This window comes from Protopterus annectens, chromosome 9.part0 (genome assembly GCF_019279795.1).
Source record: "Protopterus annectens isolate FY-2018-M chromosome 9.part0, PAN1.0, whole genome shotgun sequence".
NCBI lineage: Eukaryota > Metazoa > Chordata > Ceratodontiformes > Protopteridae > Protopterus > Protopterus annectens.
The window spans coordinates 882,061,321-882,081,019 of record NC_056743.1 but is presented as its reverse complement, the minus strand read 5'-3'; the positions used below and the strand labels follow the sequence as shown (position 1 = coordinate 882,081,019).

Here is a 19,699-nt window from a genome sequence, read left to right as displayed (position 1 = left end):
GCACTCAGAATTCAGCCTTAAACTGTAAAGTTTCTCTCCTGTGGTACAGCACACTGTGCCTTGTGTGATTGTTTAATAAAATCTTCTGCAGGTTTTTATTCTACTGCTAACAGTCCACTGCAACTGAAATAATAAGGATTAATTTTTTCCTATAATCACATTACCATGATTGCATGCTAGAATATCAAGGGAGGGGAAAATTATTTACAAATGTATATTGTTTTCACAGAGATCACAAGGCACAATTTGTATGTTTTATTTAAAGCTTAAATATAATCACATTGACCTATTAACAAAAAATATAAACACATTTTATTTAAGTTCTATTATGCAATAAACATTTTAGTTAACTGTCAACTGAAACAATATATGTGAGAGTGACATCACTGAAGCTTCTAGACTTGACCTACCTTTCATCAGTTTGACACAGCAGTGCAATGAAACTGGACAGAACTTCTGAGACTACCTTTGTCTTTTGTAAAGTAAACCATACATTTTACACTGTGATCTTACAGTAAATTCTTTTAGTGCAACAAAATCTCAGCATCTTACAAGTTTTAAATATTTTTTTTAAGTCAAGACATGAAATGTTTACATATTAAGTTGAGGTACAACACTGTAAGCTTGGAATAAATGGGCAAATCCATAATAATGAACTGACACAAAGTGCAGCTGAAAGAAGGCTCATTTTGAAAATGAGTTCTGCCTTACTATTGCATGGGGGAGGGGTAGCAGATACCACTATCATAAACAGCCACACAAGGCTATTTCCCCTTTAAGAGGCAAAATAATGCAATGACATTTACAAAAATGAACACTATGATCCTTAGCTAAAAGATTACAAATCATGACTTCTGCACTTACGTATTTAAGATGTGGCTGGACAGCTGTGGTGGGGAGGGATGCAACGGTACTTTGCTGCTTCTTGTTCTGAAAATGGTAAGGAGCACCTGAAATAAGGTCACTGGATTTAGGGAGTGTCTACTGAGGGTATAATGTAGTTGCAAACAATAAGCGAAAGGTTCAGTAGCCAGCATGCCAGTGGACATGAAACATTTGCCATGTCATGACTGCATTAGAAATTGGGCACGTCAGGAACAAGGTGTGTCTCTTTGAAAGAAACATTGCATTTTACACTATCACATTTGTTTGTAAAAAATATTCTCTACCAAGATGTTTCCTCTTGAAGCTCAGCACTGTATTCCCATACCCTAATGGTAGGAAGGCTCAATTTACACAAAAGAGAGAAAAGACAAAGGAGGCAGTGGTTAAACATTTTAAAAAATAATCTACAAATGCAAGACATTCTTTCAGACAGCAATTTTAGAGAAACATTTTGTCAACAGGAAGTGTTGTTCAGTTTGTTCTCCACAAATATATTTTGTATAGGGGTTTCCCCAGTACATAACATTGTGTAACTCTTCATGAATACATATTTTCACAGGGCTTTCCATTTGTCTGCCTCTACAGCTTACTTTATATCTTTTGCTCATGGAGCAATTGTGATGTGATGGTCAGTAAGCTGTGACCTCAAGTATGGGTAAGGCAATATAGATAAAGTTAACAGGAACAAAGATATTACAGTACTACTGCACATCATTTTAATAAGAAACAGTAGGGAATAATATGTTACTCACAAAAATGTAATGCTAGCTACATTGTATCTAACTACTCAGAGCAGCTGAGAAAGAGCAAATATGCTCTTGAACAAATACTGTGTGACAGCTCAGATAGTAGCACATGCAGGCATTAAAAGCTGCATGAGATATGAACGCACGCTGTTTTAGATGAGTGGCCGTAGCTCTCTAGAAGCTCCCAGCTATGCTAAGGAACAGTCACTGCACTTGTCTAGTGTGCCAGTCTGCTTACGGTAGTAGATAAGTATATGTTTGCCCTCTGCTGTAAAACAGAAACAGGCAGAAGCTTACTGAGCATTACAAGGAAGCAATGTTTTGTATTAAAACTATTATTCTGCATTCCTTCACAAGGAAGTAGACAGTTTGGCTCACGTTAAGATTACAAGATTATATATTTGCAATATGCTGGGAGAAAATAATAGGTCATAGAAATTTCCAGAAAAACTTTCATGCTGTTGACCCATTGCTAAAATCCAGTCAAGGTTCAGCTAATTCTGAAGTTCAGAGAGGAAGGGGCAGTGTGGCACTGCTCAGACATACATTGTAATTATTGGAACAGATATTAATGATGGATATATCCCAGTATCCGAAACAGATAGGTAAAAGAAAATCTCACTCGTGCAGAAAAAAACTCAATTTACTTGTACAGGTCACTAGCTGTTCATGATAATGATACTTAAATGCTTCAAATGACCAGTGTTGTTGCAGTGAGACTCTGTTAGCTATGTATTAGCTCTGAGGAAGGGCGGTAGGGCAAGTCACTGACAACAGACAGTCCCTGGGATGGTTGAATATGGAAAAGACAGGAAAGGCAAAAGCTGTCAAGTAGTCATTAACGGTAGATAAGTAAAGAGGAAATGGAATTAAATGGTAGAGCATCATACTGCTAAAGATTTCTTCTAGCAGAGATGAATTACCAAATGCTGAGACAAGCAGTACCATAACACACTGTATATTGTTGAACATGGCCACATGCCATGGGTAATATAAGGCACAAAAGTGGTATCAGTTTGTACACCAGCTATAATGTGTGCAGACTTAAGAAAATGCACATGCTGCAGTGATTTCACTTTTGCAGTGAGGTTTATATGTTTTTTATTAGTTTCAGTGTCATATAACTCTTTATATAGGTGATACATGGTAAAAATGAACTAAAAGCATTCCCTTATGGCTAACCATGTTCTGTAAATGTATTTGCAGCATAAGTATCAAATGAGTTTGTAAGAGACAGCAGTTAGATACCGGTCTTGTGATAGGCGGTAAGAAATCTGCTCCCATGTGCAGGGGAAAAATGTCTCATTTCTGCATTCCAGAGACCAGGGAAAACAGAAAAGTGAAAATAACATGCCAACTTTTGAAGCAAAAGTCAGGCCCATATTTACCAACACAAGCTGTCCTTGGGGATTAAACAACAAACATTTCCCATTACGGAAGTCATTATCCATTATCTACACCTAATGACATAACTCTTGAAGATGTTCATTGCTGGGTCAGAATGAAAGCAGCTGAACCACAGAAAATGTTGTATAATGGGAGTACAAACCTAATGAAACTGGCGAGAGCACCCAACAAAACACAGCAACTGACAGTCTATTATGAAGGAATGTGATGACTAACAGAATCCTGTGTTATGTATTATTCTTGTGCAAAGCTATGAAGAGATATAGTATTCTGCAGCAACTCCTGTTATTGAAGTATAGTAATTTATCCATGCAACACAACAACTGCTCTGTTTGTTCACAAGAAAATGAGGCTAAGCATGTGCATGCCTTATGTTTCCACTCATCATCATTTTCTTACATGGAAGTTAGGCTAGGAACATGCATGTGCATAGCTTCCACTCTGACTCAGATGATATAACATGTCACTGACCTGGAAATATGCAATGAAATGTATCTAGCCACTGCATGCCTTGTCAATGACTTTGAAGTAAAAAAAAAAAAAGTAGTATGATCCATAACTCACTTGGAAGAACTCAATCAGCAATCTTTGTTGCTGACCTGGAAGCACTCAATGACCTCAGTGAGTACACCTTAACATGAACTGGAATTTACACCACTACAGAGCAAAGAAATTAGTCCTTCAGTTAGGAAACCTTATGATAACCATGGCAAATATAATGAAAAGTGGGCATTCTGGGACTGAAATTCCTGGCTCAGTGCTGCATCACCTAAGGAAGTAGTCCAACAATAGTTTGTACCAGGAAAAGGCTCAGTTTTACCACTGTCTTCATATAATAAAATATTAACCTTTCAGAACAGATTTACTTCTCTTATACATTATCGTTGCACACTACTTATTGTGACCCTCCTCATCTACATTCTGCACCAAGGCAGTAATATCTCCACAAATGACCAAATTGCCTGTCCACTTAAGCAGCTACCATCACAGCCAGCAATTCCCCACCCACCCACCATGACAACTAAATGACTGCAAAAGTAACACAGCTCACCCCTTCTTCCCCAGAACCATGTGATGACCACTACACAGTGCATATAGAATACCCAGTGGTAGTCAACCAGTGACCTAGCCTTTGTGACATCAACGTGAAGGGCTTCTGACATGTCCTCAGTCAGCCAGCTGTACCATCAAAATTTGCAAGCCCCAGCAGCAAAGACAGAGCCATGGGCGTGGGCATGGAATATTTTGTGGTAAAAGAAAAATAAACCACTGCCATCTGTCATGAGAGAACCTCACAAACTGTTCTGCAAATTAGAGTTTCTTTTAAATAGCTTTGTACATATTTCTCTAGCAGTAGTGCACCAAACAGTACAGGCAAGTCCACCAAAAATGCAAGACAAGTCTAGTCTTTTGACCAAACAGGAATGTAGCTAGGTGCATAAAAGAATCATCTGGCAGGGGGGCTTGCATCATCTGTGTCTGACCCAAAGATGTTGGAAAATTCAGTAAGAATCAGTTCTACCACTTGGTTTTGATATATCATGTGGACAGCCATGTTACTAAAGTCTTTTTCGGGTCTCATGAGGGTGGGTCCAAAAACAATTCCAATGTTCTGCGTTGTCATACGGTTTGATTCTGATTGCTCCATTACCCTGATAAAACAATAAAAAAAGCAATTTAGGTTTATCTCTTAATCTACATGTGGCAAATACATTTTTGCAGCTACAAAGTCAAAGGAACAGTAAATAAAAATGCACTAGTCCCAAGGTTATTTTACTGCCTCAAGTAATACACTTAATGAAACGTTACTGATCCTAAGCCATTTATGGCTATTACAGAAATATTTTCTAAGAATTGAACAAAAAAATGTGTCACTCAGCCAACAGGAGTACAATCCTGTAACTATTTCCCAGCATTCAGCTGCTTAAAATAGAAACATAAAAGAAGTGAAGCTAATAACACTAAATATTCCACTTACCTCTAAATATTTTTTTCTAACTTTTATTTTATTGTATTTTTCAACATTTAATATGCAAAAATATACAACATGACATACCTTCATGATACCTCTAACTATTTTGTTAGGCCTATGTTTGTCACTGCACCTTTAAAGCAAATATTTAAACTCAAAAATATATCAGTATTGTTAAAATTTGAATATCAAATAAAGTTACATGCATAGGGTAGCCATGAAATTGTACTAAAACCACAGCATTCTCAGTGATGTCTTCATTTTGATAAACATCTTCTAAAACAAGTGTTCAGAACCACTTGTACCACTTGAGAAAACAAAGTTGACATCAGCAGATATCCAAAAGTCCCCAAAATTTAGCAATGACTGTGAATGTGAAGGCTACAAAAGAAATAAAGTTGCTGCTGTTTTATTATTTAGTCATTGCTTATCAGAAGAGGAGAAGATGCAAATAGCAACAAACAGACAACTTAAAGTGCAAAGACTAAGCATAAGCCTTATGCTGCAAACTTTCATTTTACAGCCATAACTGTAAAACAAATAAGACCAGTTGGCATAATGGTTAAGGTCTTCTCCCAAGCACAAGGTACAAGGTTCAATCCTGACCTCTGACCAATGCCTGTTTGGAGTTTGTATGTTCCCCTGTCTTTCCGTGCGGTTTCTCCAACGTACGAAAAACATGCTGAGTGTTTCCATCTCAAACTCACCAAAGAATGGAGCTGTGGCAGCAGCACAGACTCTACGTGGTGCCCTATAGGGGGAAGAGTTGTACAGACCAACCACTATGGGCATTTACTGTGGTGCGCAGTATCCTCATGATAGGAGAACACGGATCACAGACTGTGTGCTGTGGCAGGGCTAGCCACTCGATGGTGTAAAATATGGCTCTAGGTGATTCGGTCATGTTGACTAATGTCATCAAAATGGGCATGGGTAGTTACCGGTGATAAGTGGGTTGAGGAATCTCGCCTACTCTGACCTACACCAGGAACCCTTGCTAACAGTGGGAGGGGTATATGTGCCCCTATTGGCCAGTGTGTGCCCAGCAGCCCTGGGTCAATAAGCTACTGGCTGGCTGGTGTCTAGTTGTCCAGCCTAGGTTACCTGGGATAACTCTGTTGAGCAAAAGCTGGATGCAAAACCAGCCAACCTGCCAAACATGAAATAAGAACTGCTACACTTAATGTAAGTTCACTGACAGGATGCACCTTCGATGTGGATGACATGATGATATGGAGGAGGCTGGACATCCTTTGTATCCATGAGATGAGATGGAAAGGCAGTGCAGCAAAGCCACTTGGCTTGGGATCCAGACTCTATTACTCAGGAGGGAAACAGGCTAGAAATGGTGTAGGAATTGCAATGAGAGTGAGGCTTCAGAAGGCAGTAAGGGGTATCATCAGAATTAATGACAGACTCATGGCAATCAGACTCCAGTGTAATGACAGGGTAGTATTCATAATCTCAGCCTATGCCCCACCGCAGGTTTGTGATAGTGAAGAAAAGAGTGCATTCAGACAGCAGTTGCAGGACCTACTAGATAAAGCAGGCCAACATGAATTGGTGTTGATAATGGATGACTTGAATGCACATATCAGAACAGTTAGAATAGGATATGAAGACTGCCTGGGTCCACATGAGTGGGTCAACAGGAATAAAAAAAGAGAGTCCATTCTAGACTTCTGTCTGGCAAATGGTTTGATAGCCAACACATGGTTCCGAAAGAGAGACAGTCACAAGATCACATACAAAAGTAGCCAACGTGTAACTCAGGTAGACTTCCTCCTACTAAGAAAAAGGCAATGGGATAGAATCCATGATTGCAAAGTCAGTTGGTCCACAGCATAAACCACTAGTTGCCACAATCAGTAGCAAGCAGTGGTCAGAGAAGGCTCTTAGGTCAACAGAGAGTAGGCTGAAGATCTGGAAGTTGACTGCAGAGAAAGTACAACAGTTCATGAAATTACTCAGGGTTCTAACACCCAAAGAAGAGGAGGAAATAAGTGGAGTTGAACAAGAATGGCAGCGCCTAAAAACAGCATTTATTAGGACTACAGAAAATATATAAAACTTGTCCTAAGGGATAAAAAATCATACCACCTAAAACTACAAGAAAATCATGCAAAAAATCCCAAACACTTCTGGAACTCTATTAATTCCCTCTTAAGACCTGGAACAAAAAACAATCCCTGTCCTGATACTAGCAAATCTGACTCAGAAATTGCCACACAATTCAATTCCTTCTTTACCTCTTCAATAGCTGAGCTCACTAAGACATTCACCAACAATAATCCTCCTCCCCTCTCTGCCCAATCCTCCCCTCTCTCCCATCCCTACCCTAATTTTGAACTTAAACCGGTCTCCATCAACCAAATAAAAAAACTCCTCTTTAAACTAAAGCCCTGCTCTAACACCCCTGATAGCATTCCCTCCTCCTTCCTAAAAATAGCATCAGATGCTATTGCTCTGCCTATCAGCATCTTGATCAATAGATCCATACTCGAGTCCTATGTTCCTAAACTTTGGCGTACTGCTTATATTTTCCCTCTCCACAAGGGTGGCAAAAATAACATTGTATCTAACTTTCGGCCCATAGCCATCCTCTCCCCTATCTCCAAAATTCTTGAAAAATGCATCCATGTACAGCTCTTACCATTCCTTACCAAACATCAACTACTTTCCCCCACCCAGCATGTTTTTTTACCCTGGACATAGTACTAACTCTGCCCTGCTCTCCTCCTTACATTTCGTCAATTCAGCCCGTGACTCTGGAGATTTAGTATCTTCTGTCCTGCTAGACCTTTCTAAAGCCTTTGATACCATCTCCCATACCCACCTCCTAAACCATCTCTCTAAACTTAACCTTTCCCAAGCAACCATTTCTTGGTTCTCTAGCTATCTTTCTAACAGGTCCCAAGCCATGAAATGGGGCCAAGCCACTTCCTCTTTCCTCCCTACTCCCACTGGTGTACCCCAAGGTTCCATTCTTGGTCCTCTGCTATTCAACATCTTTAGTAATGACTTCCATAAAGCCATTCCCAACTCCAAAATTGTTCAATACGCTGATGATTCCATTTTGATTTGTAGTGCCCCCAGCCTAACTGAGCTCCAATCTCTAACCCAAAATGCCTTTTCTACCACTGAAGATTGGATGCTCCAAAACCACCTCTCTCTTAATGCCAAGAAAACCAAGATCCTTCTATTCTCCCCCTCCAAATCTTCCCCTATAGATGAAAACTCCCTTCACATCACTAGTCATAATAACTCACAAATAGAGGTCGTACACCCTGCCAAACTTCTTGGTGTCACCATAGACAGTCAGCTAAATTTTAACTCCCACATTCAGCAGAATATCAAAAAAACACACATAAAACTTGGCCTACTTTACAGAAATCACCACTTCCTCTCTCCTTCCTCTAAGCTAACTCTTGCCACTATCTATCTTCTTCCCTCTCTCATGTATGGCTCTCCCTTGCTCACTAACTTATCCTCCTCACTTACCTCCAAACTAGAGATATGTTACAACAACATTTCTAGATTTGCCACAGGCGTCAAATCCTCCTCACACCATTGCAATTCCCTTCATTCCCTTAACTGGCTTGAACTGCCCAACCTACTTGACTTTCACCAACTAACCACAGCACACAAATTAGTATTCCAACCCTCAAACTGCCCTGCACTATCCAACATACTGCAACCATATTCCCCTCCCAGACCTCTTAGATCCTCTCACCAAAACCTGCTGACCATTCATAAACCCAAGCGCCCAGCTGGCCAGCTACTCTTATCCTGTACCCTAGCAAAAAAATGGAACTCTCTTCCCTCCAGCCTACGGACCTGCAATAACCTCAATAGCTTAAAATCTCAACTTCATTCCTACTACTTACTTAACAGGAAATGCAACTGCTCTCTTCCTCCTTTGCCTCTCAAACCCTCCTCTCTCCTTACCCCTGGCTAACCTCTTCTTACTTCTCAACTTCTCTTCTCCTAACCCACTCTTAATTATAAATTTGTTTCTTGTAACAAATTACTTCCACCAACTTCTATACTATATACTCTTCTTCTGAACTATTTGTTCATTCTGCTGTTTGTTTATCACATTGACATTGAATCAAACTGTTTGTGTCTTTTGTTTGATCTTTTTATTATGTACTATGTATTTTTTATACTATGTATGTTTTACTTTGATTTTAAAATGTACCTAATTAGATTTGTGGAGCTTTTCTCCCCGGGCCTCCACTGAAAACAGGCTCCATGAGCCCAGTGGACCTCCCTGGTCATCAAACTGGAAATAAATAAATAAATAAATAAATATGTGGCTAAGCCAGGTATGGAAATAAGGTACATAAGGAAAGCTGATGGTGGAATGTGGAAGTCCAAGAAGTCATCAAAAGAAAGAAGGAGTGCAGGAAGAAGTGGGAGATAGAAAAAAATGACTAGGCTAGTCAAATACAGAATAGTCGGACACCCTTCATAAGGGATGCTAGCAACAACCTGCTCACCAGTCCACAGGACATTAAAGGCAGATGGAAGGAGTATTTTCAGCAGCTTCTGAATGAAGAAAACCCCACAGAAGCTGTACTGCCCAGAAACAGCCTACAATGAGAGAAGAGAAGCCCACCCTAGAAGAAGTAAGAACAGCACTAAGGAAAATAAAGTCAGGGGAAAGCAGCAGGTCAGATGAGGTCACAGCAGATATGATAAAGATGCTGGGTGAGATAGGGAAGAAATGGCTCCTGAGGGCACTCATAGTAGTGTGGAGAGAAAGGCGTATCCCAGATGACTGGAGAATAAGCATACTCATGCCAGTGTACAAGAACAAAGGGGACATCCACAACTGTGGGCACTACAGAGGCATCAAACTCCTATCACATTGCATGAAAGTTCTGGAGAGGGTGACTGATAAATGGATACGCAGAGTAGCAGAATGTAAGATAGGATATGAGTAGTTCGGATTCAGATCAGGATGCAGCACAATTAACCCAATGTTTGCAGTGAGACAGATACTTGAGAAGAAGCTAGAGATGAGGAGAGAGTCCAACTGGGCATTCCTAGACTTGGAAAAAGCATATGACAAGGTCCCAAGAATGCTGATCTGGGCAGTACTGCAGTGGTTTTAAGTCTCAGAAACACTGATAGTATTAGTGCAGGCTATGTACAATGACTCAAGTACAAACAGTGTTCGGCCTCACGGATGAGTTCCCAGTGGGAGTGGGTGTACACTACGGTTCAACTCTGAGCCCACTGCTGTTCATACTGTTGATGGACTACATTAGCAAACAGGTCAGAGGGGGCAGATCAACAAAATTGCTGTATGCAGATGATGTGGTATTACAGGCAGACTCTGAGCTAGAGCATCAGCAAAGGATAGGAGAATGGAATGCAAAACTGAAGGCACATGGGATGAATGTAAGCAAATTGGCGAAATCAAAAGTGGAAGAGGTAAACAGCTTCAAGTATCTGGGAGGGGTGGTTGAGGAGAAGAGAAGTCTGAATGAAGAGGTCAAAGCTAGAATCAGAGGGGCTATAGCCAACTGTCATAGAGTGTCTGGTGTAGTCTATGACAGAAGACTGCCAAAGAAGTTGAAAAGTAAGGTGCACAAGACAGTGGTGTGACCAGTGCTATTGTATGGTACAGAAACCTGGGCAGTAAAGGCAGTACAGCTGAAGAAGCTAGAGGTAATGAAAATGAATTGCCTGAGAAGGGTGGTAGGATGCACACTGTGGGACAGCCAGAGAAATGAGGACATAACAGCAGAAGCCAAGGTAGCTCCAAATTGCAGAAAAGTTCAAAGAGAATAGATTACAGTAATTTGGACACATGCATAAAAGCAGAAGACAGTCTGGTGAGGAAGATTTGGAACAGACAGGAAGAAGGTAAGAGGAAGTGAGGACATCCAGCAAAGAGGTGGATGGATTGTGTGAAAGAAGATCTGCAACAGTCAGGCATGAGTATTGAAGAAGGCAGGAGTGTGCACTGAATTATAACAGAATCACCACTGATCTATTCAGAAAACCAACAAGGGTTAACTTATTACTCCACAGTAAAAGTCTACATCCTACAAAAACCAAGTATAATGTAGTGAAATCCCAAGGCTATAGATTAGCTCGAATCACCACAGAGATGGAACCATTTTTGAGAAACCTGAACAACTTAGAGAATGATTTTCTAGTGAGAGGCTATGAAAGTCAGATGTTAAAAAACATCCTGGAACCCATTATAGAACTGAAAAGGACTGAAGCACCTTCACTCAACCTCCCCAGTAAAAAAATGTTAAGTAATCCCACAGAGAGTAACAAATGCAAAAATAGCTGCATCCTGGCATACACTTTGGATTATCACACTATCAAAAATATTATTGAAGAAAACTGGGACATTGTCACAGGAAACCCTTTTCTGATTAACATCTTAGGTGAAGCCCCATCATTTGTTTATAGGAAGGCCAGGAATATTAGAAGTTTTGTTGAATTTAAACCTAGACCATGTGAGAAAAGCACTAAAAGATGTGAAACTAATTGTACATTTTGTATATTTATACAGCAAGGTGATAGTTTTTATTGCCCTTATTTAAAGAAGATCATTAAAACCAGTGCAGGGGGTGACTGTAACACTAAAAAAGTAATTTACAGGGCACAGTGCAATGAATGCGATGCATTCTATGTGGGCAAGACTGTAAATAAACTCAAGCGAAGGATTTCATGTCATCTGTCAGAAATCTGCTCTGGATGTAAAAATAATGCACTAGCCAAACACCTTTCTCTTCATAAAAGACACACAGGTTTTAAGTTCCAGATCCTGGATCGTATAGACATGGGTGATCTTGAAGGAGACATCCCGAAAATTCTGGAGAAACAGGAACTCATGTGGCAATTAAAGCTGAACTCTTTTAGAAAGCCTGGACTAAACTACTACTGTTCAATTAAAAGTGCACTGGAACTTAGAAAATTGCCACATTGTTTACATGACTAAGTGTATTTTATTTTATTTTTTTCTACAAATTAGTTTTAAATACCATTTTAAATCATTTGACATTTAAGTGTATATTTTGTTTCCATCATCATACATATATTTTTTTACTTTTTTCTGGTTCTCTTTTTTCCACTTTATTCAAAATGATGGTAATAACAATACTAACTAATTATACAATTATATAGGTTTTTAGGGTTCTTGTACACAGACCTGAAGAAGTCTAGAAGGACGAAAGCGATCTTTGTTAACAACAGGTTATGAAAATAGAAACTGATTTTTACATGCAAAATGTATATGTATATATTAACAATAGGTTATGAAAATAGAAACTGATTTTTACATGCAAAATGTATATGTATATATTTATATATAATTTTTGATCGCAAAATGAACTAAGGTTGATATATTTCCAGCCATGTAGTATATTGCCTTGTATAAAATCACAGACTTAATAATTTGGTTAAATAAGATGTACCATTAAAGTACATTAGGGCTATATATTATTATGACAGCTACTAGGTAGGGCAGGACCAGCTCGAATGTCACGCTGATGGGGGAAGGGATGTGAATTTAACATGTGTACCAATAACACTTTGTTTTACAGCACAGTAAACCACTCCCATGCCTGATAAAAAGTATATATATATTTAGAAAGCTTGTGAGGAAATTATTACTCTATTTTTGTTTTACTTGGATCGCTTGTCTGTGTACTTAATAAAGGATTTTTGACTGGAAACAGACTGCCTGCCTTGCTTGGATTACTTTCGAATACTTAGTAATACTGTAGAATTATATATTTTCTATTATTACTTTTTGACTTGACGAGTTTACGTTCGCTACTTCTACTACTATTGTCTGATCTGATTAATGTACAGTGATTAACTAGAAATATATGGACTGAAAATCTTCCACACAGAGAAGTTTCTTACACTGTTTTGAATTGAGAGAATTGGCAACAGTTAACACGATACCCCAACCCCATGTAGAAAAAAATGGGAAAAATGGGGGGGGGGTGATGATGATGAACTGTAAAACAAACTAAATTACAACTATGCAAACTAAACGCATCAAGTTCCAGATTTTGCAAACTTCACCACCCTTCTTAAGCTATCAGCTGTGGAAATTGCATAACTCTTCACAAATATTTTAACCTGTCATTCACCTCAGGATCTGTTCCATCACCCTTCAAACACTTATTTGTCATTCTTCTACCCAAACTCAGTGATCTCTCTGATCCCAAAAACTAAAGATCAATATCAGCTGTATGCCCAGTCACAAAAATATTTGAACAATTACTAGCTACAAGCAACTCATATTGCATATAAATAGCTACAGCCTCCTATGCAACCAATAAAATGCCTTCTGAAACATCTTTAGTACTACAGCTGCCCTAATAAAGGCTACTGATGCAATATATACCAATATTAATTTAAAGACCTACAGCAGCAATTATATTCACCAACATAACCAGGGCTTTTGAGACTGCTAACCATGATCTGTTCCTCCAAAAGTTACACAAACTCATCTTTGCTGAAAGCACTATAAAGTGATTTCAAAGCTATCTCAAAGACAGAATCTTCCAAATTTATTACAAAAACTTATTTTCAGACATGGACATGTTTAACATTGGTGTGCTGCAAAGATCCATACTTGGTTCATTACTTTTCTCCCTGTTTATTAATAACACCTCCCTAGACCTACCAGCCTTAACCTTATAATGTAAGCTGCTGATGCTCTTATGATTGAATCTGACAAAACACATTAAAATCTCCAAATTCACCTGCAGTCAAATTTCTCACAATTATTCAGCTGGCTTTATAATAAAAAGCTACTTTTAAACATAAAGAATAACAGAAGTAATGTACTTACCACAACATTCCATCTGTGTTGTCCATTGTCATTCTTCCAAAAACCATTGGGCCAACTAGAACTCCTGAGCTCCTCCCTACCCACAATGCACCAACCCCTAGCATACCTCAGATCTTGTTTGCTAGTTGATATAAATAGTTAACTATGTGAATAGTGTTCCTAACAAAAGAAACCAATATTTGGAGCTCCATAGAAGATACAGTGGTGTCTTAATAGCATCTCATTTTTCCAGAAGTCCAAAATGTCAAAGATTGGGGGTTGGTGAGTGGGAAGTTGAGGAAGAATGAAAATGGACAACACAGATGGAATGCTGAGAATGGACAAAACAGATGGAATGTTATAGCAAGTACATAACTTCTTTATCTGATGATGTCAATTTTCATTCAAATCATCAACCACTGGGACAGAGTTCCCAGCCACCTGAAATCCCGGGTGGACTCTAAGGAAGGATATTAATGAGCACCGTTGAACCAAAGGCTACTTTTCCCCACCAGACTAGATTAAATTTGTAATGAGTAATAAAAGTATGATGATTAGCCTAAGTAGCTGCTGCACAAATGTCATCCACAGAATGGTTGGATAAAAATACTGATGAGGTTGCCATAGACCTTGTAGAGTGAGCTTTTAAAGGTTTTGGTAATGGAATGCCTGATTTATTATAGACAAAGGCTATGCAGTCCATAATCTATCTTGCCAATATCACATTTGTGACAAACTTGCCCAGTTTGTTATCTGCAAAAGATATGAATAATTGACTGGATTTTCTAATGTCTTTTGTTCTGTGTAAGTAAAAATGAAGTTGTCTATGATCGTCTAGTAAATGCAACATATATTCACCTTTGTTTTCATATCTTGTCAAGAAAACAGGCAAGTTAGTAGATTGATTGATACTGAATTCTGACACCACCTTAGGATGGAAAGAAGGATTATTGCTAATATAGGTTCATAGGTTCATAGGCAGGTACTAGGCTATTGGCCCTAGGGCCTATATAAGCCTAGCCAAACATTACCCTGGCTTTTGCCACCCAAGAAAATTATTTTCCTGTGCCCCTGTCAAGCAGAGCCACAGAGGTGATCCCCGGGGTGAATTTCCTATCTCCCATCCAGTCATATTGTCATTCTATCCTTATAGAAAGCCAAGTAAGAATGTTTAGAGGATAATGCCTGGAGATCTGAAATTCTCCTGGCGGAGGTAATGGCCACTAGAAATAAGGTCTTCCAAGACAAAAATTTAAGATCACATTTTGCAGCTAGGATTTATTAAGGCTTGCAGAACAAAGCTCAAATCCCAAGAAAGAGTAGTATCTTTATAAAGTGGTCTAAGTAAAAAAGTACCTCTTACAAAGGCCTTGCATATCTTTGCAGAAGCTAAAGAATTGTCAACACCTACATGAAAGTTAGAGATTGCTGCTAATTGAACTTTAATGGTAGAGGAGCTAGCTCTCTGATTAAAAATGTCTGCCAAAGGTTCTAGTATACCTTCTGCAGGGGGCTGAAAAGGGATTGATACTTTTTTGATGCACCCATCAAACAAACCTCTTCCACTTACACTTGCAGATTTTCCTAGTGGAAGTTTTGTGGGAAGACAAAAGTATATGATGGACAGGAGACAAGAGCATAGGTTGTCTGGCTATTAACGGAAATGTAGAAACCATGCTGTCAGCTTGAGGTATGAGATATCCCGGTGAACCATGCCTGTTGGGTGAGACAGTAGGTCTGGAACTGGATCCAGAATACAAGGTGGGTAAATGAGAAGAGGCCAAAGGAAGGGGAACCAAACTTGTCGAGGCCAGTAAGGTGCAATGAGGATGACTGTGCTTGTCAATCTTGCAGCTTTCTGTATGGATTTGGGAATTAAGGGAGTTGGTGGATAAGAATAGAGACGATCAGAGGTCCAATTGTGGAGCAGAGTGTTCCTCTGTGATTCCTCTGGAGTGGGGATTAGGACAAAATAGCTGCTGCATTAGTTGTTTAGGGGAACCAAAAAAAGATCATAGCAAGCTGGCTCCATTGACTGAGAATTACCTCCACCACTTTTTTTGTTGAGAGACCACTAGTGAGGCCGAAGAATAGACCTGCTCAGTTTGTCTGCTATCACATTGGACTTTCACGGAATGTGCATAGCTATAAGAAAGTGATTGGTTGAGATTACCCATTGCCACACTCTGACAGCTTCTCAACACAGGGGATAAGATGTGGTTCCTCCTTGTTTTTTGATGTACCAAACCACTGATGTGTTGTCCATTTGTATTGCAATTCTTCCTAGAGGCAGAGCATGCTGAAAAGCTTGCAATGCTAAAAGCACTGCTGTCATCTCCAGAAAATGTATATGCAAATTAGCCTCTTTGAAGGACCAAGTGCCTTGGACTGTTTTCCCCAAGAAGTGCCCCCCCCCTACCCAATCTGGGATGCATCCGTGGTCACTATGGCTGTGGCTTGAGGGAGAATGAATGGAAGGCCTTGTAAAAGCTGATATGACCTTATCCATCACCAAATGAATTTCTTGCATGTTTGTGTGATCCTTATTTGAACTGACATCTTTTGACAAAGACTTCACCATCAGGATTCTAGCATCTATTGAATAATTCTCATGTTACATCTTGCCAGGGCGACAAGAATTATGGCTGCTGACATTGACCCCAAGGCCTGAAGAATTAATTGGGCTGAAATTCTGGTTCTTTTGAATAATTTTTATTGACTTGGAATCCAAAGTTTGAGCTATGTTTATGGGAAGTGAGGCTGTTGCTGATATTGTATTGAGATGCGTTACTATACATTCCAGTGTTTGTGATGGAAGCAACTGAGACTTGTTGTAGCTTACTGTGATTCCCAGGAGGCAGCAAGTTTGGAGTACCTTGTATCTTTCTATTGTTAGTAGATGCCTGGTTAGAGCAGTAATGATCCAGTCATCTAAATAAGGAAATACTCAAAATCCCTGCAGTCTCAAGTGAGCTGCTACCACTGCCATGCATTTGGTGAACACCCTGGGGGCTGTGGTGAGGCCACAGAGCAGTGCTCTGAACTGGTAATGACTGGCTCCCAGCCCGAAGCGTAATAACCTTCTGTAGTGCCTGTTCATTTTTATATGATAGTAAGCATCTTGAAGGTCTATCAAGCACATCCACATCCAATCATCCTTGCCTAGAAAAGGCAGTATGGACTGAACCATGACTATCCAATACTTTGAGTGCTGAACTGACTTGTTCAAGTTGCTGAGTTCCAAAATTGGTCTCCAGTCACTTGTTTTCTTTAGCACTATAAAGAATCTTGAGTAAGTTCTGGATCCTTTCTGGTTTAGATGACTCTTTTTTTTCTAACAGCTTTTGAATTTCTAGAGCTGCTACTTTCTTCTGATTGTGTAGAACATTGGGAAACGTTTGTGAAGATGGAGATGGAAGGGAAATGGGAATTATATAACCTCTGGAAATAATCGTCTGCACCAGAGTGACTTTTGTGATATCTAGTCAGGCCCTCTGGTACAGGGATAAGCGACCCCCAGTTGCCTCCAGAGGGGGACAATCTGGAGGAAGCTGTTAGGGCCTCCAGAGGGGGACAATCTGGCAGAAGCTGGTAGGGCCTATCAGAGAAAGTGTCTTTAGACCCTTGGTTTTGTGTGCCACCTCTGCCATGTGGGTGGTGTCTTCCATTATTGTTCCCCCTTTGCCTCTGGGGGAAACATCGCCATGTGGAACTTGGAAAGGACCCTGGGATTTCTTGAACCACATCTTTTGTCCCCTATGCTGGTTCCTGGAAAAGGTCCTTTGGGGGTCAAAAATGCACTCCTACAGCAGATATAGTCTTTCCATCTTTCTTGCACCTGGAGAATGTATCCCTCACTTTTCAGCCGAACAGGTAAGATCTGTTGAAAGAAGCACTGATTGAAATAAGACTTGAAGGGCTCTGCAAAGTCACATAAACTTATCCAGGCATGTCTCCTTATTGAGATTCCCAAACCTATTGCTCTTGAAGTTTCCAGAGTTGCATGAGAGATAAGCCTCAAGGATGAGTTTGAGATAAACTGAAGGGTTGCCATCTATGAGACTACCATAGCTTGAGTCTCTGCAGTAGTGGAACCTGAAAGAGTACTTGAGAATTCCTTCCTCAAATCTCTTTGTAACCTTGTAAAGTGTGCCAGGTAATTCAGTGTCCTAAGTGAAAGGGTACCTTCCCAAACCTGTCCAAAGCCTTGGATTCTCTGTTAGGGGGATGCACAGTGGAACTTTGTTCTGCAAGTTCCTTCTTCATGGCCAATGCCATGACCATGACATGTACAGGTACTCCCTTGCTTCAGTGTTCCCTTCCTGTCAGGGGGGCCAGAATTCAGTCTGGTCTCTTGGAGATGGAGTTCAACTGCATCAAATTCCTTCTATGGCCACTGAGAGATCAAATCTATGAGCTCATCAGTGGACAGAGTCACAGTCACAAAGGAGGTAGATGGGCCAGATCCAAATGCCTCCAGAAACACTGATTCCTCTGGGGAAGGAGTTGTGGAGGACCAACCACCCCATTGTTTAAAGATCTCCAGAATGTCTCCAAAGGAGATGTCATTGGGTAGTGATCTGTGGGATCCTTCCCCTTCATTGAAATCTGTGTCTTCCATGATAGATTCCAGAGGAGAATCCAAGTGCCTCTTTTTGCACTTCCTCTTCTGGGGAACTTCCCCAGTGGGATGCTCTGGGGAAGTAACAGAAGAGAGGGTAAAATGCTGCTGGATGGTCTGGAGGGTATGAACTGGCTGTCCCTGTTGAGGTAAATGCCTAGGCTCTTGGCACAAACACACATGGGATGTAGAAGGTAGCTCGGAGGGGAGAGAGACACTCTGTCCTGCCAAAGCAGAGAACACTCCACTACCTCAAAGGCAGATTGTCCTGGGGAGAGGGAAGCCAATGGACCCAAGAAGTCATGCTTCTGTCCCACCAGCTCCATATGCCCAGGAGGCAACCCACCCAAGGCAGAGGCTGAAAGCAAGCTGTCCAGAGCCAAGGCTCTGAGGGGCAGAGATGGCTCCAAATGTTTCAGAGTTGACTCCAACACCTTGGATCTGGCTAGGACACTACAGCTCCAAGAGCCACTTGGTGCTAAACTTGTCTGAGATGGTGCGCTCATAGAAAACTTTGGATATGATGAAACCAGAGCTCTCAGATCTGACCCAGATGGTCTCGGTAAACTCAGATCCAAGGTCTCCAAAATGAAGTGTCAGATCAGGGAAGGAGCCATGACTGGAGGGGTAGATCAGGTTAAGGCCTCCTGACCTGAAAGGGTCAGAGACAGGAGAACCCACATCTGAATTTGCGCTGAAACAAACTTTCTCATCATTCTATCCATGTCTGCTTTCTTGAGACTTCTGGAAGAATGAGATAAAGCAATGAATGGCAATTTCAAGCTTCATCTTTTGAGGAAGAGAGATGACAGTCTTGAAGCCACTGAGTCAATAGACAGGGAATATCGGACCAGATGTAGAATTTTCAGTTCCAAAGAACCCTGATCTGAATATGTTTTATGCAAGGCAGAAGACTTCTTAGACATGGAAGGCTTTGGATCTGATCTAGATTTCTTTGAAGGAGGCTCCGGGGATGATGGGGTGGAAGAACCCAAGTTCTTTGGGGACTTTTTAGGAGCATCCTTGGAAGATGCTTTGGGCGGGTGAGCGCCAGATAAGGCTTCTGAAGAAGAAGTTGGAAGCAATCCTTTTAAAATAAGTTTATTTCTTCTGTCTGCTTATGCATGCAGATTGAAACTCTTACAAATGTCACAGAAAACAGTGAGATGCTCATTGCTCAAGCAATAAACACAAAAGTCATTTGCATCAGAGTAAGGCAGCTAATGGCTGCATTTTTGAAACACTTCTCT

At 40.3% G+C, this 19,699-nt stretch overlaps 1 protein-coding gene across 5 annotated transcripts in view; it reads right to left on the bottom strand.

Moving 5' to 3' along the window:
- Positions 1 to 242: 242 nt before the first annotated feature.
- ARHGAP9 (Rho GTPase activating protein 9) overlaps positions 243 to 19,699 on the bottom strand; it is a 1,328,608-nt gene continuing 1,309,151 nt past the window's right edge. For all 5 annotated transcript variants that reach the window (XM_044083613.1, XM_044083614.1, XM_044083615.1 and 2 more), the window contains one exon: positions 243 to 4,690. In XM_044083613.1, the coding sequence (XP_043939548.1) occupies positions 4,486 to 4,690 (205 nt within the window). In that variant the 3' untranslated portion in view covers positions 243 to 4,485. The remainder of the gene's footprint in view (positions 4,691 to 19,699) is intronic.